A 20,869-nucleotide genomic window follows, 5' to 3' on the forward strand; every position below is an offset into this window, starting at 1 on the left:
CAACCCGGCTTTGGGCAGCGCAAGCAGAAAGTTTCTGCGGGGTGGCAGCGCGGCCGTGCGCGCAGCTTGCGCGGGGCCCACCCTGGCCCGGGGGATTCTCCTGCCCGTGCCCCGGGGGCTGCAGAGTTCCCAAAAATAATGGATGTGGGCAGGCTGGCCTCGGCCGGCAGGGCAGAGCAGGCAGCGGTGCTACAGCCCGGCAGATTGGGGGAATGGTTTTAATTTCCATCGCTGGGATCTGATTTCCAGAACACTGGAAATTATTCCCCATTCTCACCTTCCTCCCTATTCCCTCAAAAGATTTTTAACAAATAGTAATTAAAAAAAAAAAATAAGGTCGTGAAATATCTGTCCGGGAAAAAAAATTAAAAATAATGAAAAAAGAAATAAAGTTGATTAAATCCCAAGCTCTGTGTCTATAATTGCTGTGGTGCAACGCTGATAACACGTAGTTATCATCGGAAAAGTTGACCAAGACAGGTTAAATAATTTAATAAGGAACTGCTTGTAATTATGTTATTTACAAGGTATGACAGAGGTTTGAGGAAGAAACAGAAGCTGATCTCAGGGAAATGGACGGGTTTGGGTGACCCCTGGAGCATGGAGTTTGAATTATGGAGATGGGGGGCTGAGAGGTGAATATGGACTAGAGGAGAACAAGATGACTTTTCACCTCAGCACATTTAACTTTTAAATCCAAATAAACGTCTCGCGTTACTGGATGGTCGCGGTATAAAAGAAAAAGAAGTAATCCCGGCCAGTTTCAGAGTGTGGGGAAGGGGCTGCCCTTTCCTCACCGAGCAAAAATATCGCCAAAAAAAAAAAATGTTACAGAGGGGGAAAAATGCATTTTAAAATAAATCTGGGTAACTCGGTGGGATTTTTTTCCCTTTCCTTTCTCCCTCGCTAAATTAATTATATCAAACATCTGTTCCCATGACGTTGTCCTCCATGCCACACACACCACTGAATGATCTCAACGCTGCCTCGAAAAGCAACAACACACCGTTTTCTCTTTCCCAAATATCCTCCGGTAATCGGGATCTCAGTCAGCAGCTCCCTGATTTCCCCGCTCAGGTAAATGAAAAGTAGCCGCGCTGCGCCGCTTTGCTCGCCCCCCACCCTTCCCAGCACGGGCACAGCACAAACTTAGGAACTCGCGTGGCGAGGAAAGCGGAAACTTTCTCACCTGTTTGGTCATGGAGTCTATTAGCCGAACGTACAGGTCCTGCTCTGTCCTGACGCCTGCCGAGGGAAAGCACAGACAAAATTCCGATCAGGATTTCGGCAGCGAGCCCCCCCAGTCCCACAAGGAAAGGATGAGGTCAGGCAATTAACCGCAGCGGGCAGGGATCGGCCCCGCGCCGGCTGCAGGGAAAAATTCAAAATTCAAAAAAAAAATAATAACACTGATAAAAATTAGCCGGGACTCAGCCGGTGAGGGAGCTGTGCTGATCCCGGCGCTCGGGGGCCGTGGCCGGGCCAGCCCCCCCAGGCCGGGCTCGCTGCGGCCCCGGGGAACGCGCGGGACCCCGGGCGCGGGCGCGGAGCGGCCCCCGCGGGTTTTCCGCGCCCGAGGAAGCGGCTCCGCCGGGCCGGGGCTCCGCTCTGCCCACTCACCCCATCCCAATAATTACCATCAATTCCCAAACTCAAAAAAAAAGTGCCTCAAAAGTGCCGCTGTGCCCGAGCAGCCATCGATCCCCTTTTTTACTTTCCACTTCAAGCCCAACCGGTTAATCATGTGAAGTACCATTGACTTATCGATCCTTTATGTTTTGTTTTCCTTATATGCCAAGGAAAGAGCCGTGTTTACACGCGTGTAATTTTAATCTCGAAATCTTTATACCCTTTATCCCCCTGCTCCCCCCCAAAAAAAGGCATCGGAAGGAAAAATCAGACTTTTCTGCGGCACACAGACGCTCAGAAATGAGAGAACGACAACTTACCATTGCTATACAATAACTGAAGTTTATAATGAATCCCATTGTTAGTTTTTTCATTGTTTGGCTCCTGCAAGTAACGATAAATAATTACATTTAGCATGAAAAATATCGCCCTCCTCCTGCTGCCCATTTTTCTCGTCCCTGCAGCGGCTCGGAATTAACAGTTTGCAGAAATTCAGCCCACGGTCACCTCTTTTTTTTTTTTTTTTTTTTTTCCTGGTGTGGAGCGCTGATGATGTCATTAGCTCGGTGCAAATATGTCATGTTTTGCCGTTTTTCGCGGTGTTTAAAATAAGTCGGGGCCGCGGCGCTAAGTTTGTAACCGCGGGGTTTATTCGGAGCGGCCGTGAGACCGGGGGGAGCCGCACGTGGCGTGGGCGCCGCTGGAGTGCCGGGAGAGCCGCCGTGCTGGGAATGAGCTCTGCTCCACTCAATTACGCTTAAAAAATTGTAAAAAAAAAAAAAAAAAAAAATTGAGAAAACTGGCAGACTTACTTTCTCTTTCTCCACAAAGTCCACAAAAGCTGTTCTCTCAATCTCCACCGGCTGTCCCTGCCTGTCGTACAGAGCTAAGACGAAGTGGAAAAAATTGGATTTTCTGAGATTGGAAGGCGGCTGTTTCTCGAAATGTGCCCGAGCCAGCCCCACGCCGCTGCGGGAGAAAACAAGACAAGGCGTGGGTGAGAGCGGCGGGAAGGGGCGCGCAGGCTCCGCGGCCGCGGGGGGATGCGGGGGGATGCGGGGAGCGCGGAGCGGCGCGGAGCGGGGAGGCTGTAACTGATACGGGGCGGGCGGGGGGGGGGAGTTAAGGGGGGGGGATTTACGGCCGGGATGAGAAATACAGGAGGAGAAAACCGCCGGGAGAGGATTTGGCAGACGTACCTTTGGGCGGCCGTGTTAGCATCCACTACCCCAGCAGTATGCATCCATGAGCGGACGGGGTTCATCCCACTGCCCAGCGGTTCTTCTTTCATGGTCGTCCCACCTCTTGGTATATTTTCCTGAATCCCAAACATTAAAACAAATTTGGGCAAAACCAGCTCCTAACCAAAAGGGGTTAAAATTGAGGGAAATGTCAGATACGGGGTGGGTTGGTTGTTGCTTGATTTTCTCTCTCTCTCTCTCTCTCTCCTTGGCGACTGGAATATAAGAGATGACTTTACTCCCTGTGATCAGTAGGAGAAAAGCCCAGTTCAAGTCTTGCTTCCTTCTTCAATCTGTCCTGTATTGGCACGACATAAACAATTTACTGAGTACTTCTGTGCGGCGAGTTGGATGGCGTTCCAGTTTGGTGGTTAAAAAAAAAAAAAAAAAAAAAAAAAAAAAAAGAAAAAGTATAACTGCAGCCGGCGACACTGCGAGGTGGCTTTTTTTTTAAGGGGGGGGGGGGAAAAAGAATAAATATTTTTGTTGTTGTTGTTTGCAGACGCGCTCAACGTGGTGTCATCCTAGTAAAAACCGGCTCGGCAAAAAAAAAAAAGCTTCAGGACACTGCTGAATCGACCACTTTCTGGCAAGGCTCTCCTGCTCCAAAAGACAAATAAACGGGGAAAAAAAAAAAATCCTGATTACCGCGGAGGTGTTGCCGGGCACACGGGAGAACGGGGCGCGGGCCCGTGGCGGCTCGCGGAATGGACGGAGGCGCGCAGAGCCCGGCCCTCCCTCCCCGAGGAGCGCGCCCCTTCCCCGGGAGCCGGGCCCCCGCCGCCGCGGGAGACGTGGCGTCAGCCGTGACGTCGCCGAGGGGGCGTGGCCACGCCCATATATGGAGCGCGGGGTCCGGCGGCGCGCCCGCCCGGCCCCGGCCCCCCCGGCCGCGGCGGCGGTGACAGCGACAGCGACAGCGACAGCGACAGCGACAGCGACACGGGCCGGGCTCGGCCCCCCAGGGCTGGCGGCCCCGCGCGGGGCTCACCCGCGTGGAGGGGTCGCGGCGGGGCTCGGGCCGGACAAAGCGGGCGATGCTGGCTGCGCCCCTGCGCTATAAATGCGGAGCGGACACGGCCGGGGATACCTGTGCCTGCCACTCGCTGTGCACACGCAGAGCCAGCCCCGGCTCTAGGTCCACCCTGGCCACCCGTGGTTGTGTATTTCCATAGAAATATATATTTTCATCTCTGGTTATATATTTATATACATTTTGATATTTATATATATATATATATATATTTATGTATTGGTATATATTGATTTTTTCTGTATTGATTTTTAAATATATTGATATTCTTATATATACTGGCATTCTTATATATACTGATATTTTATACATATTGATATATTTTTTATATATTTACATGTCGTATCTATACGTCTTCTCCTCAAGTGATGAGCCTTTTCCGCCCAGTGGGGGCTACTACTTCCTTGAACTATTTTTTTTTTATATAATCTCTTTTTTATTTTTTGGCATTTATTTTTGTGAATTTCCCACGTCCCCGCGTTAATATTTCCCGAACTCGGGGAAAATCGGCGTTCATATCTGAATGAATCGGTGAAAATCGAAAGTCCGGTTTGCGTTATCAGGATCCCCTTTCTCCAAGGGGTGAGGGAAAAGAGGGAAAAAAAAAAGGGATGTGTTAGAAAGCAATCTATTTTGCTGGTGTTGGGGGTTAATGACTATTGCCAAAGATAAGTGAATTATCAAAGCTGTTGCTCTACCCGATCTCAAAATCCATTACATTGCTGGCCGTCTAATTAAATACGTAAGTATAATAAAATCATATTTTATGACTATTTGAGGGTAATGAGATTAGTCTTTAGAAGCGATCGCCACATATTAAAGATGCCACTGTCTATAGAATGTTAATAACCTTAAATCAAAGTGTATGGAAACTATTCATGAGAAATTAAAAGAAAATTCCTGTATTCATAATCAGCCCGGAGCTTTTGAGGTACAGTAGAGCAGATTACAAACCCAAACACTTTTATCGCGCGGAGAGAGATACCAAAGTTCCCAAACAATGCCATGCTCGCGGTGGCATTTGGTGGCACGGACACGTTTGGGGACCTGGAGCGGGCGCCGGGGGCTGCGGGTCCCCCCAGCCCGCAAAACGCTCCCTCCTAAAAATAAGGTAAAAAACGCCCAACGCCGCTATTATTGCAAGATATTTCCTCAAATGAACAACGCCGAACTTGGTGCTTCCTCTCCGCTAACGAAAGCTTAAAATCATTTACAGTATCTTTAATTCAGATTACACGCGCCAAGGCGATTTAAATCTGATTACCAAATTAGAAGGTTTTAAAACAAATCCTTTTAAATCTGATACTGTTGACTAAGGAGGGGAGAAAAAAAAAAAAGTTCCATAAGCCCATCACATAAGGTAACGATCCTGCCCCAGAAAGAAAGGGAGTTTTAAACCTTTTTGACAACAAATGCAGCTGCCCCACTATTTTGGACGATATTAAGCGAAAATGAATGCAAATCTGTGTTCAGAAGCCATCTGGCCAGGAATGGGGGAATCAGCTGCTCCTCACAACAGGCTCTGAGCCTGAATCTATTTCAGCTCATTTTCTAGATCATCTGGTCCTGCACCCAAAGCGTGGAAAATACGGTCTTTATCATTCACCAACTTTATCTTTTTTTTTTTTTTTTTTTTTTTGTGTTTGTGTCACTCTGGCTGGCTGGAGCCGCCGGCGGCCGGGAGCCCGCTCGGGCTGCTGCTGCTGCTGCCCGCACCGCGCCGCCCCGCACCGCTCCCAGCCGGCATCCCGCGGGGCGCCCGCCCCCGGCCGCTGCTCGCCGCTCCGCCGGCCCGGCAGGGAGGGCAGCGGCGGCCGGGCCCCCAGCTCCGGGCCGGGCTGCGGGAGCGCGGCCCCGCTCTCCGCGCACCTTGCGCGGGGCCCGGGCCGGCGCCGGGTGGGCAGGGGGTGTGCGCGGCTGCGGGGGGCGGCCCGAGCCCTCCCGGCTCCGCGGCCCTCCTCCTCCTTTTCCACCTCCTCCTCCTCCTCCTCCTCCGGCGCCAAGTCTCCCTTTTGTGTGAATTTACGGGGTGAGGCTTCAGTGATCCCCCCGCAAATTTGCATTTAAATAGCGACATCAAGCGATGCGCGTGCCACACACCAGCGGGCTCCCAGATGTCACGGCGGAGCCGCTCAGATGGCCGCAGCCCAGCTGTCCCCCGGCCCGGCCCCGCTCCGCGCCCCCCGCACCGCCCCGCAGCGCGTCCTCCTGCCCCGCACGGCGGCCGGACACGGAGCCCCGCGCTGTGCGGGGCGTAAAACTGATCCCCTGCTTCCCACCGCCCTGAGAGTATTCCCCGAAACTTTGTCATTTTATTTTTCCCCCCTCGGCGCAATCCCCTCGGGACTATTATCTCAATCATTTCACTTTTTTTTTTCCTTATTATTATTTCTTATTTATTTCTCATTTCACGGTTTAAATCACCCAAGTTGGAGAGCGTGATTTTGGTAATTTCGCTGTTTCCTCGGCCGCGGGCCGGCCCCGAGCTGCCCAGCTCCTCTCTTCCCACCGCACAAACTTTCCCAGCGGGAAGTTGCGCCGGGAGCGGCGGCCCCGGCCCCGCACTCGGGGGGCTCGGCCGGGTCCCCGCAGCTGGCCAAGCTCCACATTTCAATTTTATTGTTGGAAGGCGCCTTCATTACCAACGAGCTGGGTTACACCGGGCGTGATTTATGCCCGGTGTAACCGAAGCAAATCTCTACAAACTCCCGTGCTGCAGGAGGGAGGAATTGGTGTTTTCGGGTAAATTGGTGTTTTGGTGTGTTTTCAGGCACGGCTTCAGGCCGTTCCTTGTCGGGCAGGCGCTGCCTAACGCGGGGGCGCAGCGCCGCGGGGCCCGGCCCGGCCCTTGCGCGGGGGGTCGCGCATCCTTGGCCCGGGCCGGAGGCCGAACGCGGCCCAGCAGCGGAGCGGGGCCGAGGCCGGGCGGTGCCGCCGCTGCTTTGGGGCTCCCCGGCCCCGCCGCCAGCCGAGGCCCCCAGCGCCCCGCCGGGGCCGGGGGGTGCGGGAATGGCCGGGACCCCCGCCCCGCCCGGCCGCTCGCCTTTCGGGAAGGATTCACCCGCGCCGGGCTCGTTTCGGAGCGTGGGTCCGCATTCCTGAGCATCCCGGGCCCGCTGCACAACGCACGGGGCCGGCGCTGCGGTCCGGCCGCCCCGCGGGGCGCAGCCGAGCCCGGGCATGGCCGGGGGGCCGAGCAGCTCCGCGCCCCGCGCAGGCACCGCAGGGCGGGCAGCGGCTCCGCGGGCTCGGGGCAGGGCGCGGGGAGGTTGTCCCTGTCCCTGTCCCTGTCCCTGTCCCTGTCCCTGTCCCTGCCTCTGGCCGTGCCTGGTGGCCCTGGGTCCCCTCGGCCGGCCGGCCGCGCACCTCCCGCGCCCCTGCGCCGCTCACGGCCAGGCTGCGCGGCCGCCTGCTGGCTCCGGCTCGGGGTCACGGAACTCCCTGTGGGTGCAGGGCTGTTTTATCCAAACTGACTCTCGGCCCTGCGCTCCTCCAGGAGCGCTCCCGCGGCCCTGAGCCCCGATATTGTTACATCAAAATTAGTTATTAAAAAAAAAAAAAAAGGAAAAAATAAAAGGAAAAAAAGGCTTAAACTTCCGCCGTGCCCGAGCGCCAGCCCTGTTAGCCATGCGCCCAACGGGAGCTTTTCCCCGGTAAAACCTCCCCGCGGGCGCTGCCCGGCTCCCGGGGCCCGAGGGCGCGGCGCGGGCGCTGCCCTCCCGGTCCCCGCGGGATGCGGGGCCGCGGCCCGGGGTGCTGCGGGGCCGCCGTGGCTCTGCCCCCGGGACCCCGGGAAGGGGCTTGGCGCGGCCGGAGCCGCGCGGGCGGAGCAGCGGCCGCCCCCGCGGAAGAGCGCGGACGCGCAGCCGGGGCCGCGGGGAGCTGGCGGCCGGACAGGTCCCATCGTGCGGCGGAACAATATCAACTGACTCCAACTGAACAAACAAGGATCGATCAGATAATTTCAGATATTATAATTGGCTTTAATTAAACACACTTCGTTCTAATTAACTCTGAAATTTTAGCATGCTTTGGGACGTTGGTGTCTGATTTGATATTGTCAGTCCAGATGTCCTAATAAAATTCAATCCTCCACTCAAGACTTCAATATTCACTAAGAACAAAATGCAAATTAAATGTAAAACCTAAAGTATCGCCAAAGGTATAATCAAGAAAGGTGTCTCAAAACTTCTCACTTTTTATTACGCAGTAGTTAGAAAATGCAGATTACATCCTAACAAGACCTCGACTGAATAATAGAAACCTTAACTCTTTCGTGGTCAGGGCTCGCTCTGCCCTGCAGGGATCCGGGAACATCCTCCGCCGGCGCACGGGAAACACCCGCGGTGCGGGGCTCCCGCACGGAGCGGCCGCGGGGAACCGGCGCAGCCCCGCGCTACGGGCCGCTCGCCCCGCCGCACCGGCGGAGCAAAACTTGCCGCTGTCACGGGCACTTCAGTCCCCGAGGCGAGCGGCGGCGGAGCCCCGGGCCGGCCGGAGAGCGCAGCCCGCTCCCGCACGGCGGAGCTGCGGGAGAGCCCCGGGCGCGGCGGCGGCACCGCGCTCCGGCAGCGCGGCGGGCGGCACGGGGCGGCCGAGGGGACCCGCACCGGGGCCAGGTCCCCGTCCCCTCGGCCCCGAGCTGCCTGGAGATTTCCCCGCCGGCCGCAGCGCTCCTGTCAATAATTAAAGCCTGCGGAGCGGGGCGGCGGCGCGGGGAGCTGCGGGAGCCCGCCCGGTGCCTCCCCGGCCAGCGGCCCCGGTGCGGGTCCCGGGGTGCCGCGCCGGGGGACCCCGAGCCGGGCTCGGCGCCAGCCCCGCGCCTCGCCGCGCCCGCGGAGCTCCAAAAGCCGGGCTATTCCCACATTAAACATTTGTATGTTTTCCATGCTAATGGAGTCACTTAAAGCTGTTGCTAATTTAACTTTTTAAAAAGGCCGCAGCGTGGTGATTTGCATTTTCTTTAGGATATTGAAATGAAGGGAAAACTGCTGGGCGGTGAGGCTGCCCCGAGCGTAGCTGGGGGCCATGCCGGAATGAAAACAGGGAAAGAAAAGAAGAAAGAAGGAAACCGCCGCTTCTTCCCGACTGTTAATAAGCAATTTGTCCCGCCGCGATTTACATTGCAAAGACAAACGTGTCGGGGCGCCCGGCCCGGCCGGGGCCCCCCGGGCCGCTCCCCCGCTCCGCGCTGCCCCGGCATCGCCCCCGCGAGCCGCGCTCCGCAGCCCGCCCGCCGCGCAAGTCCCGCGGCCGCGGGCGGCCGGAGGGAGACCGGGGCGCTCCCCGCGCCCCTCGGGCTTGAATTTGCAATGAATTTCCGAACGCCCCGGTGTGGGTAAACAACAAGTGCTGGGCTGGCCGTTTCCCTCGGCAGATCCCCTCTCGCCGCCGCCAAGGCTCTGTAGCGTGGGGACCGTGTGCCATCTACAGGACACTGCGCGGGCGGCCGCGCTCCGCGCCCCCGGCCCCGCCGCCTCCCGCTCCCCCCGCACATCCGCCAGCAACCATTGATTATTTCTTATTTCAACTTTTAAATTTTTTTTAAAAACCTCGCATTAAAAGTTTGAGGTGATAAAGATTGCGGCGCTGCCCGAGATTTTTAAACTTAATTAAATTTTTTATTTTTTTAGATTAAAGGATGTGAAATGTAAAGATAATGCGATTTGATTTGTTAGTCTAACTCCGCGATTTGAGAGTTGATGTCCCCAAAGACCGGGCGAGCTTTTTCCCTTTATTTATTTTTATTAAAACATCAATCTACTCTGGAGCTGGGTGAACTCAGTTTCACCTAGAGAACATAAAATTCTCCATACCAAGGAAATAAGCACCTTTCATAAATCAACAGTATTCCTGACAGATCGATCAATTTTTGGTTGTTAATCCGAAAGGAGGAGTTTTAATTGCTTTCTGCCTTTTAGCCCGGCCACCTCGGCGCGGCGGCTCCTGCAGCGCTCGGCTCTCCCCTCCTGCGCTCGGGAGGGGGCAAAAAAGCCCCGGAGACCCTTCCGCGCCGCGCAGGGCCGCGCAGCATCCCCGCCGCGCTACCTGCGCTCCAGCGGCCGGGAAGCGCAAAGCCCCCACGCGGCGGGACGGCCGCGGCCGTGCCGGGGCGCGCAGGCTGCGCGCAGCCCCGCGGGCGGCCCGTCCCAGGTAAGCGGGAGCTCCGCCGGGCGCGCCCCCGCCCGCGCCCCTTCCCGCAGCCCCGCGCGCGGGCGGCCGCTTACCTTGCGCGGGTGTCGCGGGGCGCGCGGAGGGCAGCGCGCACGGCGGAGCGGGACGCGGCGGAGTGTGCGGAGCTCCCCGCGCTTTAATACACTTCTCAGCAGCGCAGCCCGGCCGCGGCGCGGGGGGGCCCGGCGGTGCGCGGGGCGCAGCAGTGCGCAAGCGCCCCCCCGCGCTCTCCGCTGCGCGGGGGCGGGCGGGAGGCGCGGGGGCGCCCGCGGGGGCGGAATCGGCGGCGCGGCCCCGGGGGGAGCGCAGGGGGTCAGCCCCGACCTCGGCCCGGCCCGGCCGGCCCGGCCCGGCGCGCAGCCCCGCGGCCGCCCCGCGCATCCCCGCGCTCCGTCCGGGCCGCCGCCGAGCCGCGGGTTCTCCTCCCGCATCCCGCGGGGGCCGCCCCGCGCCCCGGCCCGCGGAGCGACCGCCCGGCCCCGCAGCGCCGCGGGAACGCAACAGTTTGTCCCGCGGGGGTGCGGCCCCGGGGATGTCCCGCGCGGGAACTCACCGCTCCTGGCTCCGCGGGACACCAGCGCCGCTCACATCCCGCCAGCTCCTCCAATTCCCGCGGCCGGCCGCTGCCCAGCGCGCACCTCCTGGAGCATCCCGGGCCGTGCTGAGCTCTCAGAACTTCCCCGCTGCTCCGCGCTTTGATTTGGAGCGATGCGCAAAGAACGCGACTGGCTGCGAGAGGCTTTATTTTGTTTATTTCTGCTCTTCCTTCCCCTCCCTCTCCCAGTTTAGCCCAGGAACTCCCGCAGCATTGGTTAATCCTCGAGGAGGGATAACTGCTGAGATCTTCAGCGAGCTCTCCGCTACCACGGATACTTCCTGGAGCTCCAGCAGCTCTGTGAGGGATGTGCAGCTACAAGATGTGAAGGTATTTAGAAAAAAAAAAAAAAAAAAGTAGCGGTTTCCAAGTCAAGCAGATTCCTGCAGGGAAGTGAAGCCCGGGTTTAGGACTGGAGCTACATTTGTAAAAAACAAACCTATCGGTGCTGGCCTCGGTTATAAATTCAGGGAACATTCACCCCCAGGTTTGTTCTGACGGCAGCGACTCTCCGGTTTGGGTTTAATTTGTACAGGGAAGGGTTTGGGCAGTCGGGGGAGGAGGGAGGCTGCGGGCAGCGGGGCAGGAGCCCGGCTGTGGTGTTTGGGATGTCAGAGCCGGGGCTGGGCTGGCCACTGACCACGGGCAAGGCTGCCCCACGCACAGGTGACCACCCCAGAGCTGCCTCTGCTCAGGGCAGCCTCACGGGGCCATTTCTACTCTATTCGCCCACGGACAGGCTCAACTGCTGCTTAATCCCCTGGGGAACAGCTGCCCAGCTGTGCTGCAGGTGGGGAAAGTTTGGGCTAGCCCTAGAAAAGGCAGCACAACTCTGCTTCTCCTCCTCCCCAGCGTCCCGGGGCATCCCCGCCACAGGGATGGAGCAGCGGGAGCTGCTGCAGCTCAGGGCTTGGGAAGGGGTTCCATGCCTGGCAGGGCGGCCCTGAGGTCTGGGGGCCCGGCAGGAATCATCCAAAGGAGCCTCAGAAGGTCCCACTGGTAACTGAGGGATTTGGGCTTTAATTGTTTTGCAATATCCTGAGCGCATGGGTTGGGCCGTTCCGTTTGTATAAACGCCTGGAAAACTGTGGAAGATGCCCACATTTTGAAAAGTGCTCCTGACTGGAAAGGCTAAAAGGTCTCTGTGGGCGGTGTGGAGCCAGCAGGGATGAAGGCAGGAGGCAGAGCCGGGGAGAGCCGGGCGCTCCAGGCCCGAGCACTGCGGATCCCGCCCGGCCCGACACCTGCCCACAGGGCACGGAGCGTTCTGCGGGAAAACAGCCGGAACTTCCTTCACTCACAGCTACCCCCGCTCGCACGGGGGCTGAGCTGCTGTCTTTTGGGGGCAAATCCGTGCCCACTAAATGTTTATCAAGCAGATTCCTCCAGAGCCACGTGATGCTCCCGAGGCTGCAGGGGATGCTCTCCCCGAAACTTTTACCCTTCTGTTTTGTTATCCCGAGGCTGCAGGGGATGCTCTCCCCAAAACTTTTACCCTTCTGTTTTTGTTATCCCGTGGCTGCAGGGGATGCTCTCCCCAAAACCTTTCCCCTCTCAGTTTTTGTTATCCCGAGGCTGCAGGGGATGCTCTCCCCAAAACCTTCCCCCCTCTCAGTTTTTGTTACACCCCTCAGAAGCGCTGCAAGGCTTGGGAATTAATTGTGCCCCTCTCCCTCTGTCACCAACCCACTTTTCACACATCCCAAGCCATCCTGTATTTTTCACGTGCTTGTGCTGCTCGGCAAAGGTCGGGTCGGTTCTGCTGCAGCCCTTTAAGCACCCGCGCTGGGTTAAACGCTGTGGTGGCAGTGCCAGGGGTGTGAGGGGGCACGGACCGAGCGCTGCCCCTTGCTCAGGGATCTGTGTCCGTGCAGGGGCCGCAGTGCCCGGCCCGGAGCCCCCTGGCTGTGGGGCTGTGGGGCAGGAGGTCGCTGGGGTGTGAGTTCGCAGAGGAGGAGGCAGCAGCTCCCAGCAGGGAGAGAGGGAGCACGGCAGCCCCGGTGCCAGCCGGGCGGGCTGTCAGGCGTGCCAGGGGTGCCAGGGGTGCCCGCAGACACCAGCGGGGACAGGGGATGCTCGCCTGCAGGCCTGAGCGCGGGGCTCGCCTGCTGATGGAGACAGGTGCAGCGCTCCGGAAAAATAAACAGCGGCCAGAAGAATATCGAATTGAAATGTTGCTAGCGGAGAACTCCACCGGCAGACTCGGCTGGAAATGATCTGAGACAGCGCGGCACAAAACCGCTTCCTTTTCACGAGGCAAATGATCTAATCAAGATGTATGTGCATGACAATGCGCTCGCAGGGAGTGAAAGTCGGAGTTATCTGCTTCAATTACGGCACTTCCCGTGTCCCTGTCCTGGCAAAGGATGAGAATAATAAATATAAACCGGATTTTTCCGAACCTGTAACTGAGTTGAGTAACTCAGCTCCCATTGAGCCGCACGTGAGGTATGAAAAAAAAAAAGAAGTTATCAGGTAAAATATTGTGAATATTCCTGAGGAATGAAATAGGAAATGAAATAGGAAATGAAATATTAAATATTATATGAAATGCTGGCTTGCAGCCAGTGGTGTCTCAATATCCAACAGGACACAGGGATGTGCCCATAGGAGAGAATTGATTGTGAGCTCTTGGCATGAGAATGGAAATTGGGGGAGGGTTTTGGGAAGTTCACATCCTAGAATCAATCATGGAATCACAGACTGGTTTGGCTTGGGAACGACCTTCAGGGTCCTCCAGTTCCAACCACATGGACAGGGAGGGGAACCTTCAGCTGCAACCCACCCATGGCCAGCAAAATGAGGGCACTGCTGGAGAAAACCTTTCCTTTCCTTTCCTTTCCTTTCCTTTCCTTTCCTTTCCTTTCCTTTCCTTTCCTTTCCTTTCCTTTCCTTTCCTTTCCTTTCCTTTCCTTTCCTTTCCTTTCCTTTCCTTTTCCTTTCCTTTCCTTTCCTTTCCTTTCCTTTCCTTTCCTTTCCTTTCCTTTCCTTTCCTTTCCTTTCCTTTCCTTTCCTTTCCTTTCCTTTCCTTTCCTTTCCTTTCCTTTCCTTTCCTTTCCTTTCCTTTCCTTTCCTTTCCTTTCCTTTCCTTTCCCAAAGGCTCTTTCCTCCCATCCAGGTTCTCTACCATTATCCATCAGTTATGGACAGGGCTGGAATTCCTGCCTGAGCAGCTTCCTGCAGAATTGAACTTTGGCTGGACACAAATAGCACATAAAGAGGGAAACCAGATGAAAACTGATGCAGGCCTCAGTTTCTTTGGAGGTAAACGGAGAGATCTCAGGTGTCAGCGCCCCAGAGACCTGCCCAGGTATGGTTTGAACTCACTAAATAATGGATTTTAGTTGGTCTGCTTTCTTTTGGGTGGGATTATATCCACAATCTGTTTTTCTGTTGCGTTTCTAGCGAGCAAAATCTGTGTTCTGCTGCTTGAATTTAGTTCACAGTCAGGTGCTCAGTTTTTATAAGGCTCAGATTTTTATCTGTTGGACTTCCAGAAATTATGTGTGATGTTGGTAAGAGCTTGTTTATTATTTATTGCTTTTATTGTAGTGTAATAGCTGTGAAATTTAAACATGAAATAAACTAAGAGAAGAAATCCTTATGCTCAGTGCATCAGGACAGAAGTGAAGCTGGCCAGGCTGACATCACAAACCCAAGAAAACAAGAATTTGGGGGATATTTCCATGAATTCATTAGTGCATCCTGGTTATTAGCAGTGCCAAAAGGTGTTTGTGACCTGCAGTGCTCCGTGCCAGTGATCTGCTGAAAAGTAACACTGCAAACACACTTCACTTGTTTATTTACCTCTGAAGTGATAGATTTATCTCCTAATTTTGCTCTTGTTTCCCAGCCTTTTATAGGACTCTTGGACAGTTTATAGACAGCAGCTGACACCTGTAAAATTCACCTGGAGCTATTCAGCAGTTTTAAACACCTCGATGCAATTTAACCAGAACTCCTCATGCACAAAAAAAGGCAAAAAATTGATTGGAGTGGCCGAGGAACTCCTCTGTCCTGTCTTTAAAAAGTGGATATAAAGCTGTCAGCTTTTACAGCTGCCCTCACACTGCTTCAACTAAGCAGAGCTCTGGAGGGGAGATTCCTTTCCAGCCTGGAGTCCTGATGGGCCTGGAGGCAGGTCCAGTGCAGGGATGGGCTGTGAGGCAGCTCTGCAGCAGCAACTTCATCTGCAGCAGCATCTGCATCACCTGCATCACCTGCATGTGCATCACCTGCATCACCTGCATGTGCATCACCTGCATCACCTGCATCGTCTGCATCTGCACCTGCATCATCTGCATCACCTGCATCCCTTCCTGAGGAAGGTACCCTCTCAGCTGTGCTGGGTTTCAGTTTTATTAATAAATTCAAATTAGAAAAAGAATGGATATAGAAGGGGAGAAAACCAACCTGACTTTATGGCTTTGAGAGCTTTGGCAGTGCCAGGCTGCTCCCTCAGGGCTCTGCCCAGCCCAGGTCCAGGTGATCCAGGCAGGGGGGGTGGTGCCTTCCCAAGGCTCCTGCTCACATCCCTCAAGTCATTCCTGGGGTTTTGAGCATCCCAAAACTTCTTTTGGCACAATACTCAAAAGGACAAAAAACGTGATTTGCGAGGTGCTCTTTATTTGTCCCTGGGCATCCTGGAGCAAAGGAGGCTCAGGGGCCCCTGTGGCTCTGCACAGCTCCTGCCAGGAGGGCACAGCCGGGGGGTCGGGCTCTGCTCCAGGGAACAGGGACAGGAGCAGAGGGAACGGCCTCAGGCTGGGCCAGGGCAGCTCAGGGTGGGCACAGCAGGAATTGCCCCATGGAAAGGGGGCTCAGGCACTGCCCAGGGAGGGTTGCAGTGCCCATCCCTGCAGGCGGCACCTGGAGGTTGCACTCAGCTGGGGACAGGGTGGGGATGTGGCACAGCTGGGACTCAGTGACCCTGGAGGTGTTTAACAGCCTGAAGGATTCTGGAGTTTCTCCCTGGTATTTCCAAACCACCCCAAATTTTCAGCAAGGGCAGAAATGCTGCATTTGACTGCCTGGAATCTGAGAGCTCCTGCAAATCCCGAGCTGGTCCCACCCCTCCCCTCATCCAGGTGTGATCACCTGCACCCCCTCCCCTCCCTGGGTTCATCCCCCTCAGCAGGGAGCAGGCAGTGATGCTGTACCCCCTCACGCCCCATTGCCACGGGCATTCTGCATTCCCCAGCCATTCTGCTGTATGGATCTGGCAGGAACTGTGTGCAATATTCCAGAATGGCTCCAGCAGTGGCTCACAGGGAACATTCCAGCATTCACACCTCTCACCTGGCCCATCACCCTGCTTCTGCTGCTCACCAGCAGCAGCACAAGGAGCGGCTGATTTCGTGTTTAATGCCACAAAATCACTTGTTACACACAGCAGCACACTGCCTTCCAGTGCTCCAGTCCTGGAGCTGCCTTTTCCACAGGTTTGGGATTGCTCCAGTCCCTATAAAGCACTGAGCCCAGCAGAGCCAGTCCCTGGAATAAAACAGCCCGAGGGCTCCACCAAACCCTCTCTGGGTGTGGACACAACTTAGAATATTGGTTTTAAAAAGGTGAGTTGTGGACAAGGCACAACAACCCCTGGTAAGTGTTTCCCAGCAATTAATTATTCCTACTGATGCAATTTTCTCCATATTTTCTATAGCAAACCTTCAATTTTGGTGCTGGAGCTCGTGCTCTGACTGCCCTGCCCAGCGGGGTTTGCTGCTCAGGGAATTCCTCGTGGATTTTGGATCCAAACCTGAACCAGAGGAGCTGCTGAGTGCCCCAGCTTGGACAGAGGAGACCCCAGCTTAGAGGGATCAATACTCCAATGAAAAGCTGAAATCACTGTATTTATCCATTTCAGAGGACTCTGCAGGTGCCCCCTGAGTGCCCTGAGCACCAGGCTGGGAGCCAGGACCCTCAGCCCACCTGGGACCCACCAAGGGGGTCAGAAGGGACCTTCCTGCCCCCTGGAACTCCCTGCAAGGAGGGTCTGGGTGGGCTTTGGCCTCTTTATCTGAGACAGGACAAGAGGAAACAGCCTCAAGTGGTACCAGGGCAAGTTTAAGTTAAATATGGGGGAAATTCCTTGTTGTGCAGCCCTGGGCAGGGCTGGAGCCCCCATCCCTGGAGGGATTTCACAGCCCTGTGCATGTGGCACCTGGGGACAGGGGCAGCGAGGCTCAATGGCCTTGCTGGGATATCCCAGCCTGGTCAGCTCCGGGATCCTGTGGCTCTCTGTGTCCCCAGCTGTGCAGCACCCACAGAACTGCCCCAGAACCCCCCCTGGGGGTGCAGGGCTCAGCCACAGGCAGGTTTGGGGTCCCCCAGCGGGGCAGGGCTGTGCCAGGGGCTGCTCATGGCTCTCAGCAGGAGCAGGGTTTGCCCGGCTGGGGACACAATCCCAGCCAGGACCCACCCGGGGACACAATCCCAGCCAGGACCCGGCTGGGGACACAATGCCAGCCAGGACCCACCTGGGGACACAATCCCAGCCAGGACCCGGCTGGGGACACAATGCCAGCCAGGACCCGGCTGGGGCTGCCCCTGCTGGGGCTGTGCAGAGCTCCTGGGTGTGAGGACCTGGGCTGGTGCCTCAGGAAGGGTTTCCCTGTCCCGGGGGATCTGCTGGGCTCCCCCCAGTGAGTGACACACCGGAGCATCGCCTTGGCTGCTTTAAACTCCCCACAGCCTCTAAGCTCTGTGCTGTGTGCAGGGATTCTGATTTTGGGGTGGCAATTTGGGCAGGATGGGTTTATCCCTCCCATCCCTTCCCTGGAGCTGCTGGGAGCTCAGCCTGGGGCAGCCTGAACCTCTGGGGGCTCAGGGATGGGGGAGGCCCTTTTTGGGAGCAGGGGGGCAGCACCTGAAGGTTCATGGCCCAGGTGGTGTGGGCAGCGTGATGTGAGTGTCTGAGAGCATGAAAATTATCTTTAATTTGGATTTAATTTGAATATTGAGACCTCGTGTGAGCTGCCATTGCTGGCTCTGAGGAAAGCAGCTCACGTGTGAACACTAATGTGCCACCTTGTAGTTAAATTCTCTAAATTATTATTTTTGAGGCTGATGTGAAGCTGGGAGGGGGCTGCTGGAAAACCCAGGGGGGTTTTGGGTGCCTGGATCTGTCTGGCACAGCCAGCCCTCCCAACATGGGGTAAAATCCTCACTGTGTAGTTAAAAGTTGCCAAAATCCAGAGGTTCAATGTGGATTAAAGCACAGAAAAAGGAAGCAGGGAAAGCAGGAAGCAAATTGCTGCTACTTTTTCCTCTTAAATGCTTTAAAGGAAAAAAAAAAAGGGAGGAATTTCTTGCCAGGCAGGGCTGGTTTGTGGGATGCCATGGCTGGAGCAGCCCACGGCCGGCTCTGTGCCAGGCTGTGCCCACAGAGCCACAGTGGGACCTGAATTCACAGCTGGAGCCCCTCGGGGATGGGCACCTGGGCCTGGAGCTCCACGGGGCTGAGGCCAAAGCCAGGAAATGCTTTGTACAAAGCCAAAGTGGCCTGGGTGGGTGTGCTGTGGCCAGGGGTGCAGGGAGCCCAGGACTCAGAGCAGCTGGGACACTGCAGGCCTGGCTGAGCTCCGAGCAAACCCTGCTGCAGGTCCTGGGGGAAAGGGGCAAAAGGAGCTCAATTCCCACCAGGAACTGGCAACTGCAGGGTGAAATAAATCACCGTGCTGGGAGGAAATGGGTTGGTACAGAAATCAACTGTATTGGCTTAAAGCAGCATTAGAAATTAGAAATTAGAAATGCCTCTAAATTCAAAATAAGGTTCTCCTGAAGTTCTGCAAGTTGGGTAAATATAAAAGTACAATTGATAGAGCTGCTGGGGGACAGAAGCCCTGTCCTGAAGTCCTGGAGCTCTCCTGGGCCCTGGGTCCCTCCCCTGCCCTCAGGAGCATCACCTGGGGCTGCTCAGCTCAGGAATAACCTGGGGCAGCCCTGGTTGTTCCTCCTCTGAGGGGAGATTTAAAATTCCTGCACTGGTTAAAAATGGCATTGTGGGCATTAATGTTGGAGCCACACGGTGAAGAAGGTGCAGTGTGGGGGGAAATCCTGGGTTTATTTTACTGAACACAGAATGGAGGTGGGGAAGAGGATATTTCATTCTGTGGGATGGGGAGCAGGCGCTGGCAGAGGATTTCTCCACCATTCCACACAGGTGCTGATGGCATCATCCCCAATTTGTCTGGTGCCTGAAGCGGGATGGAGATCACTGCACAGAAATCATCTGCACTTTCACTCGATCTGCTTTAGAAAATCAGCTTAGGCTGAGCTCTGCCTGGCCCACGCTGGTTGGGGTGCTGAGTGCCACCCTCCAGGGTGAGGCTGCTGCAGGGTCCCAGCACACCTGGCAGGGCAGCTCGAGGGTCAAAACACCGGGGTTACAGGCTCTGTCTGTCTGTCCGTCCATGCTGCTGGACCAGCCGGGGTGGGAGCAGGGATGGGATGCGATCAGGGATGTTATCAGGGATGGGATGTTATCAGGGATCTTATCAGAGATGTTATCAGTGATGTGATGTGATCAGGGATGTTATCAGGGGTGGGATGTGATCAGGGATGTTATCAAGGGTGTAATGTTATCAGGGGTGGGATGTTATCAGAGACGTGATGTGATCAGGGATCTTATCAGCCATGTGATCTTATTGGGTGCGATCTTATCAGGGGGTGTGATGTTATCAGCGATGTGATCAGGGATGGAATGTTATCAGGGATGTTATCAGAGATGTTATATGTGATGTGATGTCATGTGATGTGATCAGGGATGTTATCAGGGGTGTGATGTTATCGGGTGCAATCTTATCAGGAGTGTGATCTTATCAGCGATGTTATCTGGGCTGTGATGTTATCAGCGATGTGGTCAGGATGGGGATGTTATCAGTGATGTGATTCTATCAGGGGTGTTATCAGTGATGTTATCCGGGCTCTGATGTTATCAGTGATGTTAGCCGGGCTCTGATGTTATCAGCCAGGCGATGCTATCAGGGTGTTATCAGTGATGTTAGCCGGGCTCTGATGTTATCAGCCATGCCATGCTATCAGGCTTTGCAGCCCTGCCATCTACCGGCTGCTTCCCTGAAAGCTCCCAGCTCTGCAAGCCCTCAGAGAGCGCTTAAACTTCGGAAACTTGCAGAGGGGAGATGTAGATCAGGTGTAAGGAGGAAATCCTTCCCTGGCAGGGTGGGCAGCCCTGGCACAGGTGCCCAGAGCAGCTGGGGCTGCCCCTGGATCCCTGGCAGTGCCCAAGGCCAGGCTGGACAGGGTTTAGACAGCCTGGGACAGGGCAGGTGTCCCTGCCATGGCAGAAGGGAACTTTGAGGATGATCTTCACGGTCCTTTCCCACCCAAATCATTGTGGGGCTGTTCAGCCCAGCCCTGGGTGAGCAGGAGCAGCTCTGACCGTCCCCCTGCCAGCACAGGGCCCAGCAGCTCCCCTGGACCATTGTCCAGCCTGTGTGGGCCCAGCAAGGGCACCCCGAGCCAAGGCACAGGGACAGGAACACCACAGGGCAGGGACACACAGCCCGAGAGGTTCTGCCTGCAGCCTGCCGTGGGAGCCCCCAGCACCCACAGCTTTCTGTGTTCCCATTCCTGGAGCCCCCAGCACCCACAGCTTTCTGTGTTCCCATTCCTGGAGCCCCCAGCACCCACAGCTCCCCATGTTCCCATTCCTGGAGCCCCCAGCACCCACAGCTTCCTGTGTTCCCATTCGTGGGAGCCCCCAGCACCCACAGCTTTCTGTGTTCCCATTCCTGGAGCCCCCAGCACCCACAGCTTTCTGTGTTCCCATTCCTGGGAACTCTCAGCTCTGGATGTTCCCATTCCTGGAGCCCCCAGCACCCACAGCTCTGGATGTTCCCATTCCTGGGAACTCTCAGCTCCCCATGTTCCCATTCCCAGGAGCCCCCAGCACCCACAGCTCCCCATGTTCCCATTCCTGGAGCCCCCAGCACCCACAGCTCTCCCTGTCCCCTCTCCTGAGCACTCTGCTGCTGCTGCAGTGCCTGGAGGGGCAGCTGGCTCTCTGCTGGATGCTGTTCTCCCTGGACTTGCTGAACTCTGTGTGTGTCTGCGAAGAGCAGAGACCCCACCAGGCTGGGATGTGATGGGATTGATGGAGATGAGCTGCAAAAGCAGCGTGGGAGCTCCTGCACACCCTGCCCCGGTGCTCCAGGCCCTCCTTGAGCATTTCCT

General features: G+C 56.1%; 1 protein-coding gene and 1 long non-coding RNA gene across 16 annotated transcripts in view; one reads left to right on the forward strand and one right to left on the reverse strand.

Moving 5' to 3' along the window:
• Window positions 1–10,982, reverse strand: part of EBF3 (EBF transcription factor 3) — a 129,171-nt gene extending 118,189 nt beyond the window's left edge. For 12 of the 15 annotated variants that reach the window (XM_030950874.1, XM_030950877.1, XM_030950873.1 and 9 more), the window contains exons 1-5: window positions 10,631–10,982; window positions 2,829–3,470; window positions 2,442–2,598; window positions 1,950–2,013; window positions 1,190–1,245 (exon numbers count right to left, since the gene is read on the reverse strand). In XM_030950874.1, the coding sequence (XP_030806734.1) occupies window positions 1,190–1,245; window positions 1,950–2,013; window positions 2,442–2,598; window positions 2,829–2,962 (411 nt within the window). In that variant the 5' untranslated portion in view covers window positions 2,963–3,470; window positions 10,631–10,982. Of the gene's footprint in view, window positions 1–1,189; window positions 1,246–1,949; window positions 2,014–2,441; window positions 2,599–2,828; window positions 3,609–10,130; window positions 10,176–10,630 lie in introns of those variants that run through there. The other 3 variants (XM_030950872.1, XM_030950866.1, XM_030950865.1) reach the window with 3 other exon arrangements.
• Window positions 10,611–15,002, forward strand: LOC115904935. Its single transcript, XR_004060827.1, has 3 exons — window positions 10,611–11,002; window positions 13,791–13,982; window positions 14,526–15,002. It is a non-coding gene; the product is annotated as an uncharacterized LOC115904935 (long non-coding RNA).
• The last annotated feature ends 5,867 nt before the right edge of the window (window positions 15,003–20,869 follow it).

The sequence above is a fragment of the Camarhynchus parvulus genome, chromosome 6 (genome assembly GCF_901933205.1).
Source record: "Camarhynchus parvulus chromosome 6, STF_HiC, whole genome shotgun sequence".
Classification (NCBI taxonomy): Eukaryota; Metazoa; Chordata; class Aves; order Passeriformes; family Thraupidae; genus Camarhynchus; species Camarhynchus parvulus.